Raw genomic sequence first — 19,132 nt, 5'->3', positions numbered from 1 at the left:
TATATATGTATAATTAGAAGTTGGAATATCTGGGCTTGACAAAGATGGTATAAAATAAGAGGTGGATAATGTCCTGGTTTCAGTCAGAACAGGGTTCATTTTTGCAGGAGGGGCATGTTCAGAACTATCTCTCATCATTTCCAGGGGTAGGGGAAGGAGTCCCTTTCCAGGTCACATAGTATGGTGTGGTCAAGCTGGAGGGCTCTGTGGTATAGTGGTGAGAGTTTAATCATTTGCCTATCGTACAATTTGTTATTAATATTGTTGCTGGTTTTGTTTGTTTTCTTATTTCATTGCTGTTTGCAGTAAATTGTTCTTACCTCAGACTGTGATCTTTACCTTTTGTGCCTCCAATTCTCTTTTCCATCCTGCTGCAGGGGAGAGGGAGGAGTACAGGGAAGTGAATGAGTGGCACATGGTTTGGAGTGTTTCATTGAGAGCACAAAATTGGGGAATACCATTCCTAAAGCTTGACAATATGCGAGTGAAAAAGTACAGCTCCTAAAGGCCAAGATTCAGATGGATGTTTGACTTTATCTACAAATCATTTACTGAAGTCATAGTACTTTTCAAAGGGAGTCTTAAAGGTAAAACAGGTGGATTATTCATTCACAGAGAAAGACCAAGTTCTGCTTACTTTCTAGCAGACATAAATGACTACTGCATGGACTATGGTATAAGTACATCTAGGTAAAGGATCAAAAGGTAATTTTTCTCAGAAAAAATCTCGAAGAAAAATAATCTTTGAAGTCTAAGATTCAAGTTCAAAACACTTTTCATATAGTAAATACTATGAATAAGATTGGGAAAACGAAGGATTAAAGTTCAAATACTCTTGTAAATAGAGTGAGGGAAGAATATATTGAGTTTCTTTTTAGCTTCCTTTAAATTTAACGAACAAGTAGTTGCTAACTTTGTAATCATGCCCTGCCTTCTTTAAAAGAGTCTTTGACGATGGTCGCTGTGTTGTGCAATGCCCCAGAGGAAAGTTTGAATTCAAAGGACAATGTCATGTGTGCCATCACACCTGCCTGGATTGCAGTGGAAGTGAACCTAACAAATGCACCTCTTGTGGAACAGGTAAGAAATATTTCTTCTTGTCAGTTTTTTTCCCCTCCCTTGGCCTCCAAGTTCCCTTTTCCCTCAGCTCTCAGGGCCAGTTTTTAAGAGTCAATAAAATGAGTAGCGCTTTTGCTACCAACCTGTGTCGTAATCTTGTTGTAACTCTGTAGGGTATTGGAACTCAATTTGTTTTTTAAATAGTACAAGAAAACACAACTCTGTATTGTCCTTGCAACTTAATGCATTTCTGTTGGTATATTTTCAAGAGGAGCTACGTTAACAGAAACAGAAAAAACAGCGTGGGGCGGGGCGGGGGGGGAATGGACAGAAAACCTATGTAGCCTGTTTCTGGAAAAGAAATTTCCATACATGCCTCCCCCAGCCTCTGCACAGGATGTGCTATACTGCAAGCTTGCACAAGCAGGCAGGGAGCCAGGCTACTTTCCATAACATCTGTCTGGGGAAGGCTAAGAAACAAACATGGTGGGTTCCACTGCAGATTGCTGTGTCCCTACAGCTGAACAAACAGAGTTTGCAAAGAGAAGCTTACCACTAACAGACATTTTTATAGAACTTTGGTTGAGAGGCGGGCAAATGTAGTTAGATTTGTGGAAATTCAAAAAAGCGACCCTTCTCCTTTTGAAGCTCCATTTTAAAAATTATTCTGTCTTGTCTCTGTAACACCTAATGGCTGTAACACCTGAGGCTGTTACATACAAGTATGTTAACTAGCCTGAGCTTCCTTTGGAAATAAGTATTTAACTTATAATATACTTAATAAAGAGCAAATTTTAATGAGCTTTATTCTGAGGACTCACAATGAATTCACAACCTTTTTAATTTCACCTGCTACTTCCATTTCAGTCCTAGTCATCAGTGTCCCAGGCTTTATTTAGTAATAAGTGTTTAGATTACAAGCAAACACTAGCATAGCTGGCAATTAGTCATACTGATTATGATATTGGCTTTTTCACTTTGGGAAATGTGACTCAGTAGGTGACATTTTCAAACAGTACTTCAGGCCTAATGTGAGAGCAAGTGTGTATAGTTGTTCCATAGGTCTGTTCCTTATTGTAGACAGAAGTTCTTGTGTTTCTGTGCATTAAGAAATGAAGACATTGATGAGATTCACACCCTTAGGAGTCTGGAAAAGTTAATTATAAAAATTTTTGCATGAAAAGTAAAAGAAACAAAGACAGTGCTTCCACTATTATTGCTATTATTGCTGCTATTGCAGCAATTAGTCTCTATTACTGCAATTATTATTATATTGCAAGCATTTTCAAAAATAAATTATGGTAAGCAAATTCTTGCTCCGCAGTTAAGGCAATGAAATACACTTAGCACAGTAATGTATGTAATTTATACTGAAGGGTAACCTATTAGAAAACTACCCATGTTACAGTAGATGGCACATGGAGTTATGGGTGTTTCCACAGGTTTCATTCAGAAGGATTTGAAGCAGGGGACCTCCCAGTTCCTGTGCACTACAGAATGCTAATGTACTGATAGCAAATAGCTGCATATTTGCTATTCAAATTCAAATCTAGATGATTCGCTAGGGTAAAGATTACAGTTGAATATTCTAGGGACAAAGGCTGGTCTTTTCCAAAGGTGAAGTGAGGCACTTTGCTTTCCTAATAGTAATTCTATACCGGTATGTACAATGCAGTACAAATACTCATTTTTCCTCTGCAAGGGAAACTCAGTGGTGGAAAAGTGTTGATCATTATTTTACTATGTTGACGGACGTAAACAGTCATTATTCAAGCATGACATCTTTATAAGCCATAAATCTCCAGGAAAGCGGAATGTTTGAGGTCCTGAAACTCTTATAGATGTTAACTCATCTGGCGTAAAACTGTACAAATCTAGCAGTCAGTGTCTCAATCACAGAACCAGTGTTTTGTAAAGCTTCTTCTTATACTGAAATGCCTTCTATGGCTGACAACTTCTTCCTATTTGTTTGCCACACAGACAGAAGAGGGACTGAACGTTTCTTGTATCGAGGGGAGTGCAGAGAGAGCTGTCCTCCAGGTCACTACCATGCAGAGCATACCTGTATGCCTTGTTCTGGCCACTGTGAGGTGTGCCTGAACTCCCATCACTGCAAAAGATGTTTCAGAGGCTACTACCTTACTGAAAATATGTGTCAGAAGCATAGTTGTAAAGAAGGTAAGCATCCTTCAACAGGAGTTAACAAATATTCTATTAAATTTGTTACAGAAATCTGGTTAAGCATATTAACCAAATCCTGTTTTGGAATATACAATCACACCTGACCTCAAGGCCCTGAAGTTCCTACTCTGATTCCCTTCTAATGTCATGTTAATGAAAAATAGCAGTATTTTCCTCAAATTGAGTGGGGTTACACAAGAACAAATGAGAAAACAAATTTCTGTGAGTATTTCTCCTTTTTTGATTTGAATCAAGTTTATTTCCAGGAACCTTTCTGAGTCCTTCCAGATGTAGCCCTTTCATTATCTAAAATTAACCCATATTGATGATTTGCAAAACACAGGTGAAGTGGAAGATCCTGACTCTGAAGACTGCATACCATGTTCAGATGGATGTCAGAATTGCAAAGAGGGTAAATATTCCCTTTGTTAACCTTTATTCTTATTCTTAAAGTAGGGAAAAAGTAGTTCTCCTCACTCTTTTCACAAGTTTAAGTGCAAGCTGCTGAGTAATTAGTCAAGAGACGTTAAGGGAGAGTATCTGTACTATCTTTGTTGAAGCTATCAGATGTTATTTCCCCATGCTAGTATTTTCAATGTTCTTCACAACACTTATGACTTAAAATTCTTTTTTACTCTTCTGAAACAGTTTAGTGTCAATCTGTGTTTCGAATTAAGGTGAAATGCATGATGCATAGGAATTTTTCTTAAAAATAGTAATTGCAAGTAATTCAGAGAATTATCTTCTTTGTATATTAACTTAATAAACCTGCATAAAGAGACTGGAAGGCTATTCATACAGAAGAATGGCATACAGAAAGAGAGGTTGTGCTTATTTACATTTTTTCTCAGATGATCACTGATATCCTAAATATTAATCATCCATAACATTTGCTACATATATATGCTCAGATTCTTGCACTTAAAGTTCTGACTTAATATAGGCCCTTTAAAACTTGAAGATCAACAGAATGGCTGCAGGTGAAACAAAGACTGAATTAGTTTTCACTGCTGTGTAAAGTCAGAAGTATTAAGATGCTAGAGATTAATAATGGACAGTGTATTAAGGAAACTCTTTGATGGTTATGATGCATATATTATTGAGACTCAAAGAGAATGCTTTATTGTTAGCTCTGTTTGGAACAGAAGCACCAGCAGTGGGGTAAAAGCACAGTCCCAAGCAGATTTTGCAAATTATTGTTTTTTCCTGAAATAAAGCACAACCTGTAAGCTTCAACTTACTATAAGTCTGGTAGATATGCTGTTTTCTTGTGTTTCTGCTCTTAATATTCAATGAGTTTTCAGGCATATCAATAACTTAATTCATAGGTAAGTTGAGTAGAGTAATAAGTTTTTCATGTCTAATCAGAAAGCTAGAGAGAAAGACTTTCGTAAAAAAAACCCAACAAAACAAACCTAAAACTGAACTGCTTGTCTCATAGAAGAAATTGATTATTTTGAAAGCTGTAAAGAAATTGCACTGCCATAAAAATACTTCAAATACTAAAACATCTATATGAGAAAATAAGGAATGTGATACATTTAGTTTCATATCTAAATGGTCTTTCTACAGACACTCTTAAAAATTAAGTGAATGCCACATGGTCTTGCAATCTCTTTTTGTCTTATCTTCCTTGCAATACCACTGATGAATTCAATCTGAGTAAGAATTGCAGAGCAGGTGTAGGAATTGTTCAATGCTATGAACGTTTCAACTAGAAGTGTAGTGGGGAAAAAAAGATAAATGTAGTCATTATAACAATTGGAATCAAAATTATATAGTTCACATATTGAAAAGTAGTTATTCATATATATAAATGCAAATACATTTTGTGCATATTTGTGGATCTACAGAAGACCCAAGACCGTTCTCTCACAGAAAATCTCCCAGCACCTGCTCTTTCTGAAGTGTTTGAGATCCTTCAATATAAACTCTAAGAAATAAAAGTAATTAACTTCCTTAGGAAGTTATACTGAACACAGAGTGACTTAAAGAGTTTTTATTAATTCAAAAGGGAATATCAGGCCACCCGACATTACATTGTAAATAGGGAGCAATGAAATGTAAGTGGTTCTCTTACTGTCTACAAATTACAAAGATTATTATATTTTTCTCTTTTTTGTAGACACAAATCTAGTTTTTAGGAGCTATAGATAAGCTAATTAAGAACTACCTGTTTTCAAACTAGCCCGAAAGACACACATTTTTTATTCCAAAATTTTTTTCACAAGGCACCAAATAATAAATTAAACCACTATCTGCAGTCTTGGTCAGTTTTGTCCTGCTTGGCACAGGCGAGAAAATTAATAAGATTTGTAGCCTTTTGGCATGGTGCCAGAGGCCAGCAGAATAGAGCAAGTAGTGGAGGCAGACTGTGTGGGCAACCTCTCTTCTTGATCAGTAGTGACACTACACGCAGTTTAAGACACAGGTATTACACTTTTATATTGGTTTGATACTCCTACATCCCATATCAAGTATTTCATAGGAGAGTGTAAACCCCACCCAGTAAGTAACACTGCAGGTTATTCTTCACCAGGTATGAGGAGGAATACTGACAGTGTTTGTTTGTAATATTTTCTGAAATCCTTATGGAATATAGTTTTCCTCCAAGTTTGGAGTCAGTTTTGTTTTAAGGCACCTGTGTGGCAAATATGTCTTTATTGTATCAACACTGGAGGTTAAGAGCAAAGATAGGAACTGTCAGAGAGACTTAATCAAGGACAGGTAAGTCTGTGTAGTTTAAATACAGATGATGATTTATTTTAAATTCAGTCAATTCTTTTCTTTCTGATTTGCTTCATTGATTGCTTGTATTCTGAGGAGATAAAGAACCTTTATTGCTCACAAATACCATTCTGCCTGCAGGCACCGACGAGATGTGGCACATGTAATAGGAACATTGCCTTAGAAAGCACTAATCACAAAAATATCTGTGGCTTTTTGTACACAGTGTCCAAACAATGGCTATAGATATTAGGGTTCACCTTCATATCTTCTTCTGCCCACATACTGTTGAGTGCATTTGACTCTGCTTGATGCCATACTAGCCTAATTGGCATGCTTATGTGCACATTTTCCCAAGAGGTCTGAAAGGCAGACTGTTTCACAGGCATTGAAATCTGAAGGGATAGCCAAAGAAGTCAAGTCTTAATGGTAACTTCAGTACGGATGTTTAATTCTGAAGTCTTACAAGTTTCAAATATATCCCTACTGCCATGCAAGCAAAGACAAACACAAAATCGGACAAAGTGTCTAAGAAAGTGTGCTAAATACATCACAAGTCCACGCTGCCAAGATTATCTTTATGGTTTTGGTACCTCAGCTCTGGTAACCCAATTCTGGACACTCTGAGACTACTTTTTAGAGCAGCAATGAACTATTGCCCCCTCTGGTGCAGAAGTATCCATGGGATCTTTATCTTATATGTAGATATACAATATCTATGGATTTGCATATGTACACTTCACTAGTAGAAACTGCCACACCATTAACTAATACTGTTAACTAACTATAAGCACCTACTTCATTGAGGAGGAAGATGTTTGCAATACATGGAATTCAAGTGGATCATTGATAAATTCATAGTAATCAACTGAAGGATAGGTCTTCCTCTCAGAAGCAATTGTGAAAGTCAGCCATTCTCCCAATTTGTGTGCCAGTTTTCCCGCCAGTGATCTCCCATGGAGCCACACTTTCCTGACCCACTTCTTAATTACTTGCTGATTCTTTTCCACTCTCCTCACCCAACTTGTGAAAGTACATCATCACATGACATGAAGAGTTCTCATGGCTTCCCACAGACTACCTCGTCTCCATGAAGAAAAATACGATGTATATCAACTTTTGACCCATGCAGATTTCTGCAGAGAGCAGCATGACATGGCTTTCCAATCTTTACACTAGGACTATTTTCAAAGGCTAACACTCAGAATAAAGAGCTCCTCAGTAGGGTGCAAAGTGAAGGATGTTCAGCAAACACTTTTGAAGACACAAAAGAAACAAACATTGAGAAGCCCCATGGAGCAGTGTCCCTGATAATAAAGGCCTACCAAAAAGGCATTTAGGCCCAAGTTTGTCCCCTTGCTCCAGTAAAGTAGAATCATAGAATCATAGAATCAGCCCAGTTGGAAAAGACCTCTGAGATCATCAAGTCCAACCCTTGATCCACTACTGCTGTGGTTACCAGACCATGGCACTAAGTGCCATATCCAGTCTCATCTTAAAAACCTCCAGGGATGGAGAATCCACCACTTCCCTGGGCAGCCCATTCCAATGCTTGAATACCCTTTCTGTAAGGAAATTCTTCCTAATATCTAATCTACACCTACCCTGTGTACACAGCTTAAGACCATGTCCTCTTTTCTTACTGATAGCTGCCCAGGAAAAGAGACCAACCCCATCTGGCTACAACGTCCTTTCAGGGAGTTGTAGAGAGTGATGAGGTCTCCCCTGAGCCTCCTCTTCTCCAGGCTGAACAACCCCAGCTCCCTCAACCTCTCCTCATAGGACTTGTGCTCAAGTCCCTTCACCAGCCTAGTTGCTCTTTTCTGGACCTGCTCCAGCCCCTCAATGTCCTTCCTGAACTGAGGGGCCCAGAACTGGACACAGCACTCCAGGTGTGGCCTCCCCAGGGCTGAGTACAGGGAACGAATCACTTCCCTGGACCTGTTGGCCACGCTGTTCCTGATCCGGGCCAGGATGTCATTGGTCTTCTTGGCCACCTGGGCACACTCTGGCTCATGTTCAGCTTCCCGTCAATCCAAACTCCCAGGTCTCTCTCTGCCTGGCTGCTCTCCAGCCACTCTGTTCCCAGCCTGTAGCACTGCATGGGGTTGTTTTGGCCAAAGGGGAGGACCATGAGTGGCCGAAGTGGAGAGCCTGAGCAGCTTTCAAAGATCACCCAGAACCTAACTATTTCATTTGGTCGGGGTTATAAGGTCTATGTGCAAACATAAAACTATAAAGGCAGAAAGTGAGAATAAATACTACCCAAATTATCCACAAGATCCATTACACAGAGTGAGATGGAAGAAAATATAGTCTATAAAGCAGTGAGAGTGAGAAGAAAGGTATTTGGAGAAGATTTAAGGAACCTGTGAGGTAGCCAAAAGAGCAGCACTTTGTACCGACTCAAGCTTACAGGTACAGATTTATCATTACATGATAAATGAGTGAAAATTGATCTGGTTCCCACAGCAACCTAAGAAATCAAAGGAAAACTTAATTTCTTCAAATCATGCCTGATGATGAATAGACCTTGGCTTTCAAGACATCAAGCAAAATTATGATGAGGATCCTTTTTTACCTCAGAGTAAATCTTCTGCAAGAGGTTAATCTTGCAGAGGAGGTTTTAGACTTTTTTCCACAAGCGGGAGTCAGAATATGCAATCTGTGCGAAAAGAATGCCCAGCACATTTTGGAACCATGCTCTAATTTTCAGTACTGATGTTTCAGTGTAGGTAGAACATTACATTAGAGTATGCTGTCTTTTGTAGAGTATAGATAAAAGAGAATTTCCTTGTACATTGAAGGTACAAGGTGTATGTATTTAAGAAAACTTCATTTTTTGGTAATTTTTCTTTCTTTGGGAAAAAAAATTACTTCCTGAGTAAAATCCAGGCTAAGTGAAAGTGATTTGAGATTGAACCATAAATTCTGAAAACACAGAATATTCCAGATTTTAGTTTAAAGTTCTCCGTAGAAATAAGAGCACAGAAGAAAACTACTGGATCAGACCAGAACTTCATCTAGCTCAGAACCCACTGAACAAACAATGAATGTATTTGTATATTTACTTATACAACAAAACATGTATTGCTATTTCTTCTACAATTTGAAGTTGAGGAACTTCATGAATCGAAATAGTCAAGAAATGTTAGCTGCTGAATCATTCTGCTGGAATCACTGAATTAAAACTACATTAAAACAAATATAACCTAAAGCATCTGCCAAGCAGACCCTCTTTTCAAGGAAGTTTGCTGCCTCCCTGGGGCCCAAATCAGAGATCTCATAAAAAACCTGATTGGGTTAGTAGAGCCTTCAAAATACAGCCTACTACTGTTTTCACATTGGTACCAGTGATGTTTCAACAAGAAGATCAAGGTCAATCAAAAGAGATTCCAGGACCCTGGAAAGACCAATTGGTAGGTCCTACACCTTGGCCACAATAACTCCCTGCAGTACTGCAAGCTGGGGGCAGAGTGGCTGGAAAGTGACACAACAGAAAAGGACCTGGGAGTACTGGTCGACAGCCATCTGAACATGAGCCAACGATATGCGCAGGTGGCCAAGAAGGCCAGTGCCACCCTGGCCTATGTCAGAAATAGTGTGGCTAGAAGGACGAAGGAAGTGATTCTTCCCCCTGTACTCTGCATTGTGGCGATCAGCCTCTTCTTTCAGGCAACTAGTGACAGGATAAGAGACATAGACTTAAGGTGCACCAGGGGAGGTTTAGTTTGGACATTAAAGAAATGATGATTAGACATTGGAATGGACTGCCCAAGGAGGCAGTGGAGCCATCATTCCTGGAAGCGTTAAGAAAAGGCTGGACATGGCACTTAGAGCCATGGACTAATTGACGTGGTGGTGTTTGGTCAAAGGTTGACTCACTGATCTTAGAGGCCTTTTCCAGCCTAATTGATTCTGTTATTCGTGATTCAGGAGCGCAGGTAGTGTTTTCCTCAATCCTCCCACAAATAGAGAGGGATGTTGGAAGGAACAGGTGAGCTGGAGACATAAACACTTGACTCCAAGACTAGTGCTTCCAGAACTTTGTTTTTTTATAATCACAAGATTCTTCACCTAGGATAGAGGAGTTCTGGACATGGGTATAGACTGGGAGAGGAGTGGCTGAAAAACAGCCCCGCAGAGAGGAACCTGGGAATGCTGCTTGACATTAGGTTCAGTGTGACTCAGCTATGTGTCCAGGCAGCCAGCGGGGGCAAACTGCATCCTGGGGTGCATCAAACACAGCACAACCAGCCAGAAACAGTTATGCCACTGTATTCACCCATGGTGGGCATCACCTGAGGTACTGTGTGTAGATAGTCGGAAGGTCTGGAAGGCCAGTCATATAAAGAATGGTAAAGGACTCTGGGTTCTTTAGACTGGAGAAAAGGAGTCTGAGGGGTGACTGCATTGCTCTCTACAGCTTCTTAAAGAGGAGAAGTGGAGAGGGAAGCGCTGATCTATTCTCCCTTGTGTCCAATGAGAGGACACGTAAAAACGATTCTGAGCTGCATTAAGGAGGTTTAGACTGGACATTACAAAGCATTTCTTTAACCACAAGAGTGGTCAAACACTGGAACAGGGTTGGCCAACTAGGTGGTTGATGCCCGAAGTCTGTCAGTGTTTCAGAGGCATTTGGACGATGTCCTTAATAACGTGCTTTAACTGTTGTTCAGGCCTGAATTGGAAGGCAGTTGGACTAGATGATCATTGTAGGTGCCTTCCAACTAGAACCATTCTATTCTATTCTAGCAACTCTACCTCATTGTGTACTCAATTCTTTCGGCTTATACCAGTCTAAAGCTCAGCCTCTTGATCTTTCAAATAAGAAATTGCATCATAGAACCACTTATTGACTGTAGCATTGGATTCTCCCCATATAGAGAAGATGGCTTCAAAGAGTTCTTCATGCATAAATATGTTTTTAATGGGGGACCAGCAGAATCCAGATGTTCAAATTAGTGGTTAAACCTGTATTGATGTCTGACATAAATTTAGGACCTTTGGCCCTAAATCTCTATTACTGCTTGTAGGAAAGCATCCTTTGGGTAATGCTTTTCACTCAAGGGAACTACCTGTGTAGTAGGAAACTATTCAAACACAAGGGATAGTCTCAACACAATCTTCATGTTCAGAAAATGCAACTCAACACACAGAAAGTTCAGTTTCAGTAGTGTTCAGCTTTCTTGCATCTTGAAATCATCACACAGATTTTGCCAGGTGGAAACCATGGCGAGTAGAGTAAGATCAAAAGATAACAGAACATCTGAGTGATAGAATACAACCTAAGACAAACAAACTGCTGATGTCCTGATCTCATTTCTGTTGAAGTACTCTTACCTTTTCTTTTGCTAGGAGTAGGAATGAACTCTAGTTCTTTTGTAGCCCTGTGAGCAATAACTTCTCTGCTTAAAGTCACACTTTGGAGCTTCATATGCATTGCAAATCTCACTACAGACTGGGCCAACAATGTCTGGTCAGATACTAGGGAGTTCTCACCCAATACATAGTTTTTCAGTCATTGTTTTTAATTGAGATGCCATAAAAACGAAAGAAAAAGTGGTCTAACATAGTTAAAACATATAATTATTCTTGCTGGTGATATATGACAATTTATAGTTCATTTTTTTAGATAAATTTAAATTATTGTTCAGGGGTGTAAAAGACAAATAAAGTTGAGCAGTAACTTCTGAAATTAAACAACTACTGCAGGCTGGCCATTAAAGGAAAACTGCAATGTAATACAAAATAATTTTCACTACATTTAGTTAACTGGAAAAGAAATGTAAACTAGACTTTAAGTCCCAGGTACAGAATATCCTGAACTACTACTGAATGTAAAATAAGTTGAATGTATTCAGCACACTCCAAGCTTATGTCTGAGCCAATTAATAGTTAAAGAAATTAATTTTTAAAAAAAATTCATAAACAAAACAGGAAGCTTAAACAAAAATTCAGATCCTGCAGAATGTACTGTTGCACCCTACTTCAACTCTCTGCTTTATTGTATACAGCAGATAAACTCTGCATATGAGTCATAGCAAGATCTGGGTCTAGTTGAATGGAATCCTTTGAATAAATGCTACTCCAAAGTATAGTGGGCTAGCCAGGTAAAGTTTCCAGAATTAGGATCTATCTAAATATCATGAACACTCAGACAGAGTGAAAGAGTGACAAGGACGTCCAAAATGGTCTGGAACTAATTTTTAATGTGGAATAACATATGTATTAAATATTTTATTAAGCCTCTATAGTAATGTTAAAAAAAAAAAACCACAGACAAACAAAACCCACAAAAACCAAATTACACTGTTCCTTGACATATTTGAAGCAAAATACCCTTCCAGCATAACAATGCTGTGCTTTTAACATTAATGCCCATACTGCAATCCCAGAGTAGAAAAGAACACAAATTCATTTCAAATCAGAGAGTCCTAACAGAATGCATGACTGTTTGACCTTTCACCAGTATTTAATCTTGACACATACCTTTTCTATATTATAACATATCTGTACTCCAAATGAATTGTACTTGAGAAGGCTGGGTGTGGAGAAGGGAACAGGAATATCAGTTTATTACACACAAGGGAAGAAACCAAATTACTTTTTCTATGAACTCTAGACAGTATTTACTTGTCTAAAAAAAAGACAATGAAACCAGAACAAAACAGGGGAGTATTTTGTGTCTAAGGGCTTATGTTTTAAAAATAGTTGAATGCTGCTTTAAATGCTATCAAAATCACTTTTCTTTCTGTCTTTAAAAGAGTGACAAAGATAAAATCAATACAAATGGAAACTCTAAAATATAGATAAAATATTAATAGCTGTCAAGACAAGAAGTCTTTTGGAGCATGACATCATATAGATCAACCCTCTTTGCACCACAGAGATCTCATTACTCAGTGAACATAGGATGTTTATTACCACTAATCCAAGAACTGATTGTGGCAGATTTTAAAAGAGGACAGTGTTAAAGAACAAACCACATGCATATATGCATAAAATTCCCAAGACTTAGTTCATTCTTATAATTAATTTCCAAGATTTTTCAACCATTACACATGTTACATATAAAATTTGCTATTGCAGCAATAGTTACTTGTTTAGTCTCCTCTTTGCTGGCTATTAGATAGTTGCCCTCTTTGCATTCCTTTCCAAATTATGTTAATTATTCCTCAACAGTTTAAATTCAGAAACTGTGACTAAATACAGAAGGTAATAGATCTTCTCTTTAGTGGATGTGCCTTTGATAGAAAGAAGAATGTTTCAGTAAGGGTTGATAAATGCCATAATATACTATAAAAAAGCCTCTAAATTAACTCACACTAACATAGTCCAATGAGTGCATGTTTTCATTTTGCAAAATTGTCAAGAAATTCTCCCCTGCTCCTGCCACCAAAATCTTAGGTTGAAGAAAGCTTCCGTTCAGTACCAAATGAAATACAGCAAAGCAACTATTCTTATGAAATTTGTGGCCTTCTAATAAGGCATTTACTATTACCACTTCTGTCTAAACTTTGTGTAAGCAGCAGAATACAAGTTCTATTAGTGATCCTTTTTTTTTTTTTTGCCCTCTCCACACTATGTATTCCAACTCACAATCTAAATTAATTATTTTTATCCATGTTTTACCGGGTATTTTCCTTTAGATCCTAAACCAACTCAAAATATGTTATCTTTACTTAATGGTCACTTACCTAATACTTGTTTCTTCTAATCTCTTTCCAGAGAAAAACCATAAATTTTGTCTTTCTTTGCAATTACTGCTGAGATCTGACTCATACTGAGCTACATAGATAGTCATCCATACAGGTAAAACTGAGAGGGCAGTTAGGAAGAAACAGTCATCAGAACATCCCACAGGCAAGAAAGGAAAGAGTCCTTTCTCCATAAAAGCCAGAAAGTACATGGAGAATTAGTTACTAAACCCACAAACAAATTTAACAATCTCTTTTGGTGTGTACTTGTCTCAGTTTAAAGGAGACTGAAGTGTTTTGCTAAGGAGGATGAGTTATGCAGTAGACCAAACTCCTCTCTCTCAGCAATTGTATATCCAAAATTAAGAGTCTCCAATCGAGGAAGTATGGAAAAAGGGAAAATAACAACCCTTTATTAAAGGATATATGTGTATTGGCAGAACAACAAAAGAACATAAAAACAACTAAACAATAATCCTGTAACCAAAAGTCCCCTTCAAAAAGGAAACAGTTTGATACTTCTCTGTCCTCTGGCACCATTCTGATCACAATTGGCAGGGGCGCTGTTGGATCACTGGAGGAGCAGAGCCTGCAGTGCTCGGTGTTGGTCAGCAGGGAGCGTTGTTGGGCTCTGGATCGCAGGAGAAGCTGAAAATGGTGATTTCCCCCCCACAGAGGAGGGAAGGGGGAAAAGGGGAAAGAAGGGCTGTTTCTTTCCCACGAAACTCATATTGTCTGCGGCTGGCTGTGGCTGGGACTTCCCCCTTTCCTCGAGGAGCACAAACTGCTGCCAAAACACAGGATCGGGGGAGGGAAAAAGAAAAACGACCCCCTCCCCAAAAGGTTCCTCTGCAGGATGAACCAAACTTCTCCCATGAAATCTGAGCAGGTCCTGCTGGCGACAGAGCAGACCATAGAAAAGCCGAGGCCGGAGAACAGCCAGATGACCAGGTCAAGAGCAAAACGGCCTCAGAGCTTTTCCAACACACACCTTGCCCCCGTTAAGGCAAAGAGTGAAGTGCCCCCCGTTTGCAAGGAGAGGAGGAGAAAAATTTCTGCCCCCATTCTGCAGTTTTGGAAGGTCCATCAGCCTGGAGTGCAAGTCTGCCAGCTAGTTCTTTTGTATAGTCAATTACCTCTTCCCCCTCCCTTGTTCAACATCCTTCTTTTACAGCAGGACAGGGGAAAGGAAAATTTTTGCTTGGATTTTTAGAATAAGTAAACCTATGACAGTACTCTATTTTTTTTCCATCAACAAAAGAGAAGGACTGTATGTACCAATATTATAATAATTTTCAAAAGGTATAAATACTCTTATTTATCACTGGCTCCTAACAATACTATGTAAACAGTTTAAATGCAAAAAAACCACACAAGTGAATTGAGGAAAATAATATCTCAAGAAGTCTCCTCATTTAGAAACAATATTAATATTTCATAAATCACTCAAAATGAAGCCCTGGACAAACCAAATACCTTTTACCTGGAATTAAAACAAGACTTCATAGAGAGCAAAGAACCGTAGATCAGGTCATTGCTGTTTCTCTTTGTGCTTTAAACACTAAAGGGAATATTTTAACAGATCTGCAACATTTCTGGGTAAAACCTTACACCTCACAGATAATTTGCTAGAACTAGTTGCAAAACCAAGTGTGTGTTGCCTAATGAGTTTGCATGTGTGAAGTGTGTTTTATTGTAAACACAGTTCTAACAGATGCAGTGAAAATTTTGCACTATGTGTACTGTTAATATCAAAAATAATTTATAGGCATTTCATAGTAGAACAATTTATAAATACATTCACCCCACTTGTTATATTTCCTTCCATTCTGCTCCCATTGGGAACTTTGGTTAAGGTAAAGAAAAGAAAGCTAATAGACAACAATAGAAGGAAGGTTATAGAAAATATTCTTTATGTTCTGAGCATGAAGTCACATCCATAATTTTAACAGTTTTAAATGTTCCTGTTCATTCAACAAAATTTCTGAATACAAAAATTAATTTTCTGATGAGAAAATTTACCCAAAAGGCTTACACCTCCCTCACCACTACCCCCTCCCCAAATACAGAAAGGTGCTTGTCTAGCTCAGTATTTTTAAGGTTAAACTGATTGCTTAGATGTCCTTGAAAAGTTTGCTTTTAGAAGTGTCAAATGCTTTTAACTTATCTCTGCAACAAATAAAGAGGATGAAATTACAGATTTAGATAAGTTAAATCTCCTTTTAGGAGTTCATTTGACCCAATCTGAGCCCCTGTGAACATTCTGTTTTTCAGATCATCACTTCCTAAGCATTCATCATCTTCTAGGTACCTATTGGGGTTCATAATGAGGACTAAAAAGCCACAGGTTTTTATGAACCTATGAACATAGAGGTCAGAATCTGATTGTGGAAGAGTTTATCTCCAAAAAAACTGTAAACAGAGATTCAGAGACAACAATGTTCTTGTTATGGCTGTAGCTATTTTAGTGTTAGAAATATTAAAATAAAAATGTTGTAGCAATAATTCTTTTTAGCATTCTGGTTTTAACTCTGAAAATTATTTACGAAATTTTATATTTTTAATTTCAGATGATCCAAGAACCTGTATAACATGCATTCAGAACTATTATATGTAAGTATAGCTGCATAGCTTTTCATGCCTACACTTTTTTCTAAAGCAAAAACACATGGTACACTACAAAGACCTGTGCTATGTATGTTGTCTCATTCCTTAAATTGCCTATCTGAGAACAGTAACTTTGGAAAAGACTTGGGAAATGCTGGAAACTCACCAATCACTCAGAATTAAGGCTTGTTTAACCTTAGGGACTGATGTGAACTTTACATAAATGAAGAGAGGACTATGAAGAATGGGTCTAAAAATTAAATAGTGCTTTGGGACTGGATTTCAACTAGTTTGCTCTTAGTATGTTGTGTCCAGTTCTGGTATGTGCTGTTCGTTAGACATAAAAATGTATGGAGTTTATGCAAAGGAAAAAATAATTCATTAAAAGTTTAACTTAAATGGAGAGAAAAGAACTCTACTGCTTTTCAAAGAGACAGTTAAGAGATCTCTGTAAAAATTACCATGACAAAAGAAAGTGTTGGTTACAATCTATTTACAAACTACAGCATTGGATTATATATTTTTACAAGCCATCAGCTCTTTACAACAGCAATACAGTAATTTCTAATTAAGCATGTGTTCATTTTTGTGCTTTCATTTAAAAATCAAATTAGTTATACTTAAGAATCATGAGATTAGAAAACATGTCTTTGTCAGTTGAATAAGTAACATAACCACAAATACAATTTGAATCCTCATTATAGGAATTATTTCTGTTCACTAGGATGACATTAGAACTTTATGATTACCACTCCTAGAAACACACAGAAAACAAACTCAATGGCCTCAAAAGAACTTACTAATGATGTTCTACTTTATCTTGCAGGTATAAGCAGTATTGCTATAAATACTGCCCAGAAAACACCTACAGAGATGAAGATTCTCTGCAGTGTAGAGACTGTCCTAGCAACTGTGATAGCTGTGACAAGGACAAATGTGACTCCTGTGAGGAAGGCTTTTATCTCTCAGGTAAGCAAAGTACCAAGTATGGCATATCTACAAAAATATTTTAGACCTTTTGTTTAGGGAAAGATTCTGAATCCAAATTCTTGAATTCTTAAATCTATTCTATGTCAGACAGTGGAGGCTGAGGGGAGTTAGTCTTTTGCAAAATCAGGCATTTGAACTAATGTAAGGTGGTTATGTTAGCCAGTGGTGTAATTTGATTCAAAGGATCCATATATTTGAATTTCCACTCTTTGGGGTATATAAAAAAGTTTTGTATTTGATTCAGATTTTGTCTTAAACTATGGAAAGACACTTAAATGTTTCCTTTCTATTCGCAAGTCTAGTTTTACTTCTACTTTCAGATGCATATGGAGTAACAAGCCTTAAACACTCTGAAATAAGTTCAGTTAAAACCACTAAATTCCACACCAGGTTCACACAAGACTAGGAGTTTCTTAGCTTTATTAAGGAGCCGTAAATCAGGTGAGTCTGGTTCAGACATGGTGCCAAAAATTAATCACAGGAATTTCTGAGATTATAGTATTCTTTTGCATTGCCTGCTGAAGGTGCCTAGTAGTGGCATCACACTCATGGAAAACTGTGGTCACAACCAGAGGTGATCTGTTGGTCTACAATTTTATTAATTGAAATCAGAGGAAGCTGAAAAAGCTATCAGTGTAACAACTTCCAGGACCTTTGGTATGCCAATCCTTAAACTGAATCAGGATTACCTGAGTTTAATTTTATATTCAGCAGAAACTAGAGATCCCAAAAATCTGCATATATCTAAAATTGATTTTCTATTGGGACTGTATAAAAATTGGGACTCAACTACAAAACTTTTATCCAGACCTGGACTTCCATAAGATTTTTATGTACTAGGATTTAGCATACTGATTAAAGCCCAGCATGATATAAATTTAAGTGCAGATTAGTTTGAAGTTTGTGAAGCTTGCGTAAGCAACTGAACTGAATTTAGGTTTCATACTAAAAAAATTAGAGTTCCTGTAGCTGCAAAAAATAACATGTGTTCTTATATACTGGTTCTTTTCCTTAAACCATTTCTTGCTGGAGACAGAGATAAGCTATACATGAGGTACCTCCTTGCAGGGTTGACAGGGGTCAGCATGATAACAGTATGATAAATAGACATATGCTATGTCTATTGCAGGTGGCACATGTGTGAGTGAGTGTGGAGACGGCTTCTTCACTGACGACATCTCTAGAGAATGCGAACCGTGCCACAGGAACTGTGCAACCTGTGTTGGGTACAGTTATGAGAACTGTACTGGGTGCAAAAACAGTTTCCAGTTATCTCATGGGCAGTGTCTGAATCCAAGAAATTCTCAGTCAGTGGGAAAGTTCTGGAGCCGTAAGTTGCAACAGATTCCATAATCTTTTCTGTTTCTTTGAAGACTACTAAACACTTTGAAATAGTATAGCAAGATCTTGCAGATCGAGTGAAATTGCACTATTGTCAAACTTGCTGTAATTTTAAAAGTATAAATGACCAAACCCATTGGTTTCACAGAGTGAAATCCCTCTTCCTGCAAATAGCATAACATTTCAATATAATGTGTTTCTTATCTGTGAGTTATCTTATCTGAATAGATAAAAGATTAGAAATATAACAGATAAAAAGACAAAACATATGAAAAGGGTAAAATATAGATAATAGATTAGGGTACTGGTATTTCCTTATCTAAACTAGTTAGAGCCTTATGGGCTGTGTCTTAGAGTAGCTTTGTGGCTATTGGTTCCCTACATAGAAGTCAATATAAGTTGAACTTGATGATCCTCATGGGTCTCTTCAAACTTGGCATATTCTGTGATTGTTTGAAAATAATCTAATATGTGGCTCTGTGTGGGGGTAGTGTATGCTAAAAAAAGCTCTCTCTTTTCTTTTCCCT

At 37.8% G+C, this 19,132-nt stretch overlaps 1 protein-coding gene across 5 annotated transcripts in view; it reads left to right on the top strand.

Moving 5' to 3' along the window:
• Positions 1 to 19,132, top strand: part of PCSK5 (proprotein convertase subtilisin/kexin type 5) — a 257,925-nt gene that overhangs the window by 212,001 nt on the left and 26,792 nt on the right. For all 5 annotated transcript variants that reach the window (XM_017807261.1, XM_017807263.1, XM_017807264.1 and 2 more), the window contains 6 exons: positions 944 to 1,080; positions 3,040 to 3,237; positions 3,584 to 3,652; positions 16,238 to 16,280; positions 17,101 to 17,243; positions 18,394 to 18,594. In XM_017807261.1, coding sequence (XP_017662750.1) covers positions 944 to 1,080; positions 3,040 to 3,237; positions 3,584 to 3,652; positions 16,238 to 16,280; positions 17,101 to 17,243; positions 18,394 to 18,594 — 791 coding nt within the window. The remainder of the gene's footprint in view (positions 1 to 943; positions 1,081 to 3,039; positions 3,238 to 3,583; positions 3,653 to 16,237; positions 16,281 to 17,100; positions 17,244 to 18,393; positions 18,595 to 19,132) is intronic.

The sequence above is a fragment of the Lepidothrix coronata genome, unplaced genomic scaffold, assembly GCF_001604755.1.
Source record: "Lepidothrix coronata isolate B3197 unplaced genomic scaffold, Lepidothrix_coronata-1.0 Scaffold18, whole genome shotgun sequence".
Lineage (NCBI taxonomy): Eukaryota > Metazoa > Chordata > Aves > Passeriformes > Pipridae > Lepidothrix > Lepidothrix coronata.
Note: the sequence above shows the minus strand (reverse complement) of the source record. Positions and strands in the feature narration are given on the sequence as shown.